Source organism: Hydra vulgaris, chromosome 10, assembly GCF_038396675.1.
Source record: "Hydra vulgaris chromosome 10, alternate assembly HydraT2T_AEP".
NCBI lineage: Eukaryota > Metazoa > Cnidaria > Hydrozoa > Anthoathecata > Hydridae > Hydra > Hydra vulgaris.
In genome coordinates this window covers 10,567,054-10,578,316 of record NC_088929.1, presented here as the reverse complement: position 1 = coordinate 10,578,316, position 11,263 = coordinate 10,567,054, and the positions used below count along the sequence as shown (strand labels likewise).

At 28.6% G+C, this 11,263-nt stretch overlaps 1 protein-coding gene and 1 long non-coding RNA gene across 2 annotated transcripts; one reads left to right on the top strand and one right to left on the bottom strand.

The window, feature by feature from the left end:
• Window positions 1-3,647, bottom strand: LOC136085784 (uncharacterized). Its single transcript, XR_010641171.1, has 2 exons — window positions 3,458-3,647; window positions 1-679 (listed from the first exon to the last, which is right to left on the bottom strand). It is a non-coding gene; the product is annotated as an uncharacterized LOC136085784 (long non-coding RNA).
• Window positions 3,648-9,355: 5,708 nt separating this feature from the next.
• Window positions 9,356-10,984, top strand: LOC136086134 (uncharacterized). Its single transcript, XM_065808409.1, has one exon. It carries the CDS (start codon window positions 9,356-9,358, stop codon window positions 10,982-10,984), a length of 1,629 nt encoding a protein of 542 aa, XP_065664481.1.
• The last annotated feature ends 279 nt before the right edge of the window (window positions 10,985-11,263 follow it).

The window sequence follows — 11,263 nt, the reverse complement described above, 5'->3', positions numbered from 1 at the left end:
TTTGTGGGTAGTTAGGTATATTTATTTCATATTAACAAAGCTGAAATAAGCACAAAAGTTAGTTAAAAATATAAAATAGTTCCATGTTTAACGATCACATCTTTTTTTTTTTAGCAAGTTTAACAAACCAATCTCATTTTTTGCAAGTTTAACAAACCAAATCACGTTTTTAGCATGTTTAACAAACCATTCACAATTTTTTTGTACCAAGTTTAACAAACCTTTTTTTTTAACGACGTTTATTTATTTATTTTCATTTATTGATACCTAAAATATGTAAAAGGATTTTGCGTTTGCCAGCGTGTGCAAAATTTTATAAAATTCATGGTAAACTAAACTCATTTTCTTTTCATCCCCCGGAAGATAAATTTCAATGATTACATTTTCATTGTTTTCATAATTTTTTGTCACTTGAAAGTTAACCATTTCGTCATCAGTAATAAGTTTATCAGCGAACTTTTGTTCCGTGTTACAAGAAAACAAAAAAGAGTCACTTTGATTAACATTTGCTGTGGCTATAAATAACATTTCTAAGAGATCTAAATCACTCGGTATTTGGCTGTATTCAGAAAATCCAAAGAGTTGGGTCGTAAAATTGCAATACTTTACAAACACTTTAACATCGTTCATTTTTACTTCCAACTTTTAATTCCAATTTTCTACTCCACCTTTTTTTTTCCTAAAATAAAAACAGTCATTAAAAAAAACATAATTACAACATAATTAAAAAAAAGAAGCTGTTATGTAATGAAATAATACTTAAAAAGTATTATTTTATGTTTCATCTAATTAGCTGCTTCATCTTATTAGCTGCTTCATCTAATTTAGCAACATTTATAGAGAATACAAACTTCTCGATTTTAGGCAAGGACACTTTATGTTTTAGAAGTCCTCGGAATCTTTTGAAAAACTAATATGAAATCACAGATTTTATTCAAGTTAAGGTATTTTTTTAGAGTTATATTAATAAAAGATCAAAAAAGATCTAAATAAGCACCAATAATAAGACCATTAGATCGTATCACGGTCCCTTAAAACAAGATCTAATGGTCACGGTGCATGGGAGAATGCTTTAAGAACTTGCAACACGTCCCCAGATTTTTTTTTTCATCATTTGAAAACTCTCTTTATACCAAAAATGAAAAAAAAAAAAAAATTTTTTTCAACAGGAGCCTAGTGGGAAATTACGTGATTTAAGCGAGTGTCTTAGAAATTTGTTAGTGTAGATTCCTTAAAATGGAAAACTAAGAAGCATGTGGTATACTTAAATTTCTAGGATGTTGATACTGGTGTCAAATGAGGAGGAGCTAAATCAACCCCGACCCAATACCATCCTGGAATTACGTATCCTCAGATCATAATTTTTTTAAGTTCTATCATAAATCAGATTGAAATTTATCAAGGCATTTTAAATTTCATTAAAAAAATAAAAACTTTCGTTCAAAATTTAATATTATGTTAATATTTAATGTTAATATTATGCAATATAACGATCATGTGAACTTTAAAATACCCTCTCATTTATCTGAAATAAAATTGAATAGTCGTAAGTTTTAAACGAGAAATTTTAGTTTAATCTTGTTTAATATAACACACAAAAAAGTCTTTTAGTAACCCATACCCTAAGAGCGAAAATGGGGAGAGGTATTGAAAAATAGTCTCAAACACCACAAAGTCGTCAACAACTAAAAATTTAAAAACTAAAAGTTGATTTCTATTATTTTAGTTTTTACTATTAGATTACAATTAAACTTAATTATTATGTTAATAGATTACAATTAAAAAGAATTATTATGTTAATAGATTACAATTAAACATAATTGTTATGTTAATAGATTACAATTGGAGGGAGTTAATTAAAGAGCATTAAAACTCTATCAAATTTTTATAGCAAGTGAATACGGTATAGATCTATTATGTTTGATTACGAAATCTATTATGTTTGATTTCAAAAAAAAATTTTGTCAGGTTATTTTTATGTTTTGTTTGCTATTTTTATGTAAAGTATATTTTTACAATGGTATAATTGATTTTTGCATATTAACAATTATCTAATTGTTAGTATGCAATTAGCAACAGCAAGCCGTTGTAACCTAATAACTCCTCATATGTATTAGCAAATGAACAGAAAACAAGTTTTCGGTCATTACATTGAAACTTAATTAATCGGATCGACGTGTGATCGATGCCAACATTGTAAATGCGTATTAGAAGTTTTTGTTTAAAGTATTCATTTAAAATGCTAATCATGCGACAAAACATATTGACTTTGTTAAAAAATTTCATCTGCTGCATCAAGAAAAGGATTTAAGAATAAATAATCATAAAACGACTAAAATACATATTTAAATAAAAAATAAAAAAATACTCAAACCTTATCAAAGTTATATTCTGGAAAGAATACTCAGCAAATAATCCAAACCTTCCTAGAACGTTTTGCTCAAAATGTTAAAAAAAGTGTGCTGAGAATAACCCTTACTTTACTATGTGATCGTAACCGTGAAAGTAAAATATATACTAATATGTTTTGTCGTTAAAATTTAGTTATCTTATTATGGTACTATAGTTACTAGGCATACGCTATAAAATTTAGACTAGAATACCTGAGTTATCAGAGGGAGAAAATGTGATTGTTTTATAGTTAAAATTGGACGCAATTCAATAATGAAAAAATATTGGCCCTTATGGATGAATGTGTTTGGTAAAACCTGTTTATTAAAACGCTGATAAATAAAAATAAATCTTACTGTAGGTTTACTTGAACCATCTGTTTCAAATAAACACCCAATAACATTTTTTTGCTCAGATTATTATGTCATAGAGGGATAAGCAATTTCATATACTTGTACAAAATTAGAAAAAAAAATGAATTTGACGGCCATTGGAAGATCAACATCCCCTACAACACAAGGAAAAGTTCTGTGCAGCTCGATGAAAAGTTTTAGCGATCAGGGAACACTTTAGCTTTGAAACTTTAATCCAAAATAACTCGTTGCCTTTGTTGGAAAGACTGAGGTTAAGAAACTTTTTTTTTCTTTGAATAAATTGAACAAACTCCAACTAAAACTACAAACCAGTTTAGGTTTTAATACAACAACGGTGCATCAAAACCTTACCTGATTATTCAAATATAAACAAACACAAGAGCAATGGAGCCATCCCAGTGGATATGCGTCGTCCGAGGGATGCCCGTCAAACGTCTTACGGATGTCTGGACGTCCGTTAGCCTTCTGCCGCATGTGCCCGGACAACGCGTGCCCGCTGGTATAGCTCTACGCATTGAGGAAAAAATTTTTTTTCAAACAACTAATAATAGGTTACTTTTACTAAAAAAAAAAAAACATTAAAAATATTATAGAAGTATATCACCATTACAAGTATCAGCATAAAAAATTACTTAAGAAACAATTACAGTTAGCTCAAAATTAATTTTAAAATATTTAAAAATTCAAATTACTTTATTTGGAATTAGTTGGAACTGCTTTCAAAAAATCTTCAAGTCGCATCACTTCATAAAAAATGTTGTTTGCAATGAAACCAATCGTACTAAATACGTACTAAAATCGTACTAACTACGTACTAAAATCGTACTATAATATAAAATCTAATTAAGTTCAAAAGTAATTTTATTCAAAAAAAAATTTATATAAATTAAATGCTGTTGAAAATCATAAAGTAACTTGAAGTTTATTTACTTTGTAGCATAAAGCATAATGCTAAATATCTTTTAATAAATCATCAAACTTTAATTAAATCATTATTATGGTTGTTGTTGCTATTTTTATTATTGTTATTATTATCGTTATAATTATTACTATCATATATATATATATATATATATATATATATATATATATATATATATATATATATATATATATATATATATATATATATATATATATATATATATATATATATATATATATATATTGATAAAATAAAAATAGAAAGTAAAAATTTTAAAACCATCAAAGCTTTTATTGTTAAATCTTCAACATAAAAATCTATTGTTATTTTGAAAACTATCTTCAACATGAAAATCGTCATTGTCATAACTATCTTCAACGTAAATTCTATTTTCATAGTAAAATTTTGATTGTAAACAAAAATCGTTATCAGCAAGGAAAATAGAATTTAATAATTAATTTTATAAGAATTCTATAGGTTTTATCTTAAATATTCAATAAAACACGTATAATAATTTTTTGTGTATAACATTTTTGTATATTAATATATTGTCTATATAATAATGTTGATAATACAAGTACGCATAAAAGTTATATAAAATGTAATTTAATGAAACGTAAAACGATTGAGATTATGTATTAAATAAAAATCAATTTTTTAAATATATATCTAATAAGACTTGATTCTCGGACTCGATTAAAAATTTGTAAATAATTGATCTCGGTGCGATATGGATCGTATAAATAGCATGCATTAATTAACCATATATAGTTTGAAGATCACAAATATAGCATATGGTGATTGATTTTCTTTATCTATTTTAAAGTAAAAACAAATGATTTTAGTTTTTTATTAGCGACGCAATTTCGGTTTTTTGAAAAACAATTGACAATAAAAAAAATTATTTTCAAAAAAGTTAAAGACAAGTTTTTTTATTAACTCTATATCATAATTTTATTTTGTACCGCTTCATTTACATTTTTTTTGTACCGCGTTTTTATTTTTTTATAACGCGGTTTTTTTTTTTTTTTACCGCGTTTTTTTTTAATCATATTTTTATTTCGTAACATTTTTTTTCTGCTTTTTCTAAACTTACGCCCAGGCTATTAGGAAGGAAACCACCCGTTAGAAAAATCTCCTAATAAATGATTTTAAAACACTCATTTTGTTTTAGAATATCCAGCTAAAATTCCGATTGACCAAGAAGCAAATTTATGCATTCCACTTGCGGCTGATTTACTTTCAAAGGGACTTTGTAGCATAACGTAAACTTTGCAATTTTATTTAAAAGAAGACTGACAAGTGACATCCAGGGCCGGATTTAGGCCCCCACAAATTCGGGGCCCCCACAATTTTATGATATTTAAATTAGAATACAGAAAAAATATTTTATTTATATTTACACATATTTAATTAAATAATATTGAATTTTTTTTGGACATTAAAAAAATTTTATTTTACTAACTAATAATAGATGTATTTACGTTTATTGACAATGAATGGTCTCTAAAAATCAAGATAAGTTTATGCCGTCCGCGATCGGTGTGCACCGTCGATTGTAATAATATTAGTAAATGTGATTCTAAATATACACGTGTGGGTTTTCGGAAATATAAAATACACATTAAAGACTATCTGTCTGTTGATAAATTATCGTTATTTGTTCGTTGCACTTATTGCATGTCAGACGTCAGTTAACAACAGTTGCATACACAATAGACAATAGTTACAGACTTTATTTTTTTCTTAAATTATAAGTTAACCAGTGAATAGTGTTAAAATTTAAAAATGGAAGAAGATCGTCATAAATTAAAGCGAGTTTATATGAGTGGTGCAGATAAACGAAAATTGGCAAAAGAAAAAGATAAAAAAAATACGGAAATAATTTCAAAAACTAGGCGAATGACAGAGTTTTTCATAACACAGCCCAACACAACTTCTTCTTCTTCTGAGGATAATTCAAAGTTTAAATTTACAATTACTATACAAAGAATAAATATTACTTTTAATAATATATGTTTTTTATTTTTTATATTTAATAGCATATGATAATAAAATATATGCACGTTAGGTAGTTTAAATAATAAATATTACAATTAATATTTTTTTCATGTATACATACTATACCAGAGGTCGGCAAATTGTGGGCCGTGGCCCAATTGTGGGCCTTTGCTACATAATTTGTGGGTCCCAAGCCACCTAACTGCATAATATACAAAGTAGTGTAGTTGTGGGCCTTTTAGTTGTTTTCCAGGCTGTAAAAATTATAAAGCCTCCTTATAAAATACTCCCTAACACCAGATCTTGTCATTTTAGACATAGTAAAAAGATAATTTTAATACACTCTAACACTGTAGCACTTTAAGACTTTAAATAAGATCCTTATACTTAAAAGTTAAATCATGCTAAAAAATTACTCTACAAAAATAAAAACATTCGAAAAGCACGTCAAAAATAATTAGAACATTCGAATTTGTTCAGATGAAGTAACTCAAACAACAATTTAATTAATTTAACGCTGTAAAAACTATTTCATATCAAATATACCAGTGGTAAAAGTTATCGTCTTTAGAATGTTTTTTGTACTTTTCTTGAATAAAAATACTACATTGTTTAGATTTTTTACGAAATAAGTATTATCAAAGAAATAGTCGGCAAATCTTTAATGTTTTAAATAACCGGTTTTTTAAGACGCAATATTTGGAAATTGAATAACCAAAAATTACTCGAGTATAACCAGTTATCGAGTAACCGGTTATCGAGTTTGGATGCTTTACTCAGAAGTTGCAACTCTGATAAATACACACATTAACTTACAAAGATATGCCAGGTAAACATGAAGCGAAGCGTAAATATGCACGTCAGTGGAATGAAAAATGGGAGCTGATTTATTTCTTCACTGAGGGACCAAGTAACAATGCTCTATGTTTAATATGTAATGAGACTGTTTTAAATAACCGGTTTTTTAAGACGCAATATTTGGAAATTGAATAACCAAAAATTACTCGAGTATAACCAGTTATCGAGTAACCGGTTATCGAGTTTGGATGCTTTACTCAGAAGTTGCAACTCTGATAAATACACACATTAACTTACAAAGATATGCCAGGTAAACATGAAGCGAAGCGTAAATATGCACGTCAGTGGAATGAAAAATGGGAGCTGATTTATTTCTTCACTGAGGGACCAAGTAACAATGCTCTATGTTTAATATGTAATGAGACTGTTAGTGAACTGAAAGGAACCAAGCTTGAACGTCATTTCGTATCAAAACATGAATTGTACAATACTAAATATCCTCTTGATTCAACAACCAGAAAAATAAAATACGACTCATTGAAAAGCTGTTTAGAAAAACAGAAAAATTTGTTTCAACAAATGTCTAGCAGTGTTGATTGTGAAACTCGTGCCTCTAATATGGTGTCATGGATATTAGCAAAAAACCTGAAACCATTTACTGATGGTGAAATAATCAAAGAATGCACGATTGAAGCATCAAAATTTCTTTTCTGTTACTCGAAAAATTGAGAAAATGGTTGTTAATGTTTATGAACAATTGTCAAACAATCTGTCAGAAACTGAATTTGTGAGTATCGCTCTCAATGAGTCTACTGACCTTGTCGGTAAAGCGCAACTCTGTGTTTATGCACATTTTATCACTACGAATTGTTGTTTATTTGAAGAGCTGCTTGGAATTGAACCACTGGAAACAACTACAACTGGACAAGACATTTATGACAAATTGTTCAAAATATTAAAAAATAGGAAAGTGCCTCTTCAAAAAATATCTTCAGTTGTCACAGATGGCGCTCCTGCTATGATTGGAAGAATTCGAGGAGTTGTTACTTTGCTGAGAAATAGTGGTGAGTTTCCAAACAAATTTATGTCATATCACTGTGTGATACACCAGGAAGCACTGTGTGCTAAAGTTGCGACAATTGATGATGTAATGACAGCTGTAGTAAAAACAATCAATCATATACGTTCCAATGCACTCAAACGGCGTTAATTTCGTGCGCTAATGTAACAAAATGAAGATGAACATGGTGATCTTCTTCTTCATTTAGAGGTATATAGACAAAAAATAAATAATTTACCATTACAATCAAAAATAAATGTTTGTCTATTTTTTGCAGGTTAGGTGGCTATCAAGAGGAAATATTCTTAACAGATTTTGGGAGTGTTTGCCAAGTGTACTGCAGTTCATGGTAACTCAAAAATTTTCATTCATTACAATGTCTATTGAAGAGTTTAAGTGTAAACTGGCTTTCCTTTGCGACATCACAGCACAATTCAATGTTCTGAATAAGAGATTACAAGGCCGCCGTGTGCTGGTTTGTGATTTGATCAACCACATCACTGTGATGAAGACAAAACTTACTTTGTACAAAACTCAATTTGCATCTGGTAGTTGTACTCATTTTCCTACTTTAAATGAATGTCAACCATCAAGGGAAATGTTATCGTCATTTTCATTAATAGTGACTGCTCTGTATGATCAATTTGAAAACAGATTTAATGAATTTGAAGACTTAAAAAAGCATATGGTTTTTTTGTGTTATCCATTTGACTTTGATATGAATGATATTAGTATTCTAAAGGACTTTGAAGAAGCTGATATTTTAAAAGCAGAGGATGAACTAATTAACTTTCAATGTGACGACGAGTTGAGAAGAAAGGCACCAAAAAAAGATGAAGATGGCACTTTTGGTGAAAATTTAATTATTTTCTGGCATGCTGTCACGAAGGAACGTTTTCCAGTTCTTAAAAAACATGCAAATAGACTTATCTGTATGTATGGCACTAGTTACCAATGCGAACAAACATTCTCAGCCATGATAAAAAATGTTTACAGAACAAGACTGACTGACACTCATTTGAATGACCTTGTGCTAGCTGCAACAACAAAATACTCACCAAATTTTTAATTGTGTTTTATGTGTTTTTTTTCTTAAGTATGTATTTTGTATTGATTCAATTATTATTTCTATAATCTAATTCTATACTATATTCTGTTATATAGGTAATATAACCTATTTTGTATATAATTTATTTATTGCTGTGGGCCGCAACTAAAACAAGAATTTTGCAAGTGGGCCCCTTTGGAAATATGGTGCCGACCACTGTACTATACTATACTTATCTCTTCAAACTTACCTTTCCTAATTAAAATTGTTTAAAATCGAAAAAAATTATACGTATATTGGCCACTTAGGTATATATTAATTTTAAAAAAATAATAATAAAAATTGAAAATCAAACGCATTAATATTATAAATATAAATTTAAAAAAGTCTTATCAGTTTAAAGTTTCTTATCATATCAAATTGCTCTACCGCCTCAACTCGTAACTATAGCCGAAAACCCTTCACCTCAAAATATTGTTGAAGAAACAAATGAAAGCTTAAATTTAGATATAGGATTATGGCCTGAAAATATGACAGAATTAATAGATTATTGGGCAAAAGTAGGAAGTTCAAATTTACAAAATTGTAATGAAGAATTATTTATACAAAAATCAAAAAAACAGTTTGATGTGAAGTTTACTCGTAAATGTAATTAATCATTGTTTGAGCGAAAAACTGCTAACGGACAAATGATTAAGCGTTCATGGTTATGTTTTTCACCATTCAATGGTAGCATTTTTTGTTTTGTTTGTAAATTAATGTCCAAAACACGCAGTCAATTTACTCATGATGGTTTCTGTGACTGGAAGCATGCAGATAATCGATTAATAAGTCATGAAACTTCCAAAGATCATTTAAATTCTGTGATAAATTTAGCTGTTCGTTCAAAAGAATTAGGCCGTATTAACAATGAACTTATAAAACAAAGTGAAGATGTAAAGAGTTACTGGCGTAATATAATCAAGAGACTCGTAAGTGTTATAACATTTATATGTGAACGAGGTTTAGCATTACGTGGTAAAAATGAAATTGTCGGTTCGTCTAAAAATGGTAACTATCTTGGAATTCTAGAGCTATTAGCTGAGTATGATAATTTTCTTAAACAGCATATCGAAAATCATGCAAATCGTGGAAGTGGGCACACTAACTATTTATCTTCTACTATCTGTGAAGAATTAATAGAAATAATGGGAAATAATGTTTTGAATGAAATAATTTCTCGTATAAAATATATATCTAAATATTTTTCAATTTCATTAGATTCAACACCTGATGAAGGTCATATAGATCAATTAACATTAGTTTTTAGATATATTGAAAAAGATACACCAGTGGAAACATTTTTGGTATTTATGTCAAACCAAGGCCATAAAGCTCAAGATATGTATGATGGTTTAATAAACTTTTTAAATAAATATGACTTAAACATAAAAAATTGTAGAGGCCAATCGTACGATAATGCTTCTGCAATGTGTGGAAAATATAATGGTCTCGAATCAAAAATTCTGAAAAACAATAAAATAGCTTCCTGGATTCCATGTGCTAAACATTCCCTAAATTTGGTAGGAAAAGCAGCAGCCGAGTGCTGTACTGCTGCTGTTGAATTTTTTGACTTTTTAAAGCAGTTATATGTATTTTTTACAGCATCAACAAAACGTTATGAACTACTGGTTAAAGCTCTAAGTTTAGAAATTACCAAAACCCATATCCATGTACCACAACGAGTTAATACTACACGCACGTCATGTAGATCTGATGCAACAAACGCTCTTATACTAGGCTATAAACAATTTAAAAGTACTCTAATTCAAATAGCTGATGACTTTGAACGAACAACAAAAACGCGTTGCGATGCAAATTGCTTATACAACAAATTGTGCACACTTGAAACCGTAATTTACACGGTTTTTTGGAATAATATCCTTGAAAGAGTAGATAAAACTAATAAATTACTGCAAGATACGACATTAGACCTTAATACTGCAATATCTGCTATTAAGTCTTTAAAGAATTTTGTTCAAGCCAAACGTGATAACTATGATCAATATGAAAAACAAGGAGCAGAAATTTCGGAAACAACAGATTATTTGAAACACCGTAAACGGCAAAGAAATATCCGTTTAAACCCAATAGATTTTTATGAAACACCCGAGGTAGATTTAACTTCTTCTCAAAAATTCAAAATTCAAAAGTTTTTACCTGTAATTGATACGTTTATTTCTAACTTGGATAAACGGTTGTCTGCTTATGAATTGGTATACCAACGATTTGGCTTTCTTCGAAAAATAGAACAACTAAGTAACCAAGAAATTGAAAATGAAGCAATTAAACTTGTTAAAATTTACCAGGATGATATTGATGAACACTTAGGAAACGAAATTATTTAGTTTAAAGAATTTTATAAACATTTTAAAGATGAAAGCAGTGAATTTCACAATATTATTCAAGAACATTTAATGTATAAAATATAATTTAATAAGGAAGTAAAAGATTGTTTTCCTAATGTTGAAATAGCTCTTCGTATTTATCTTGTTATTGTGATTACAAACAGCAGTAGTGAAAGATCATTCTCTAATTTAAATTACATAAAAAATAGATTGCGTACTTCTATGGACGGAGACAGGCTCAATCAACTAGCGATAATGGGCTCTGAGTCTGATATTTTA

Coding starts and splice junctions, on each gene's coding strand:
- LOC136086134 (XM_065808409.1), top strand. CDS start 9,356: ATGTCCAAAACACGCAGTCAATTTACTCATGATGGTTTCTGTGACTGG.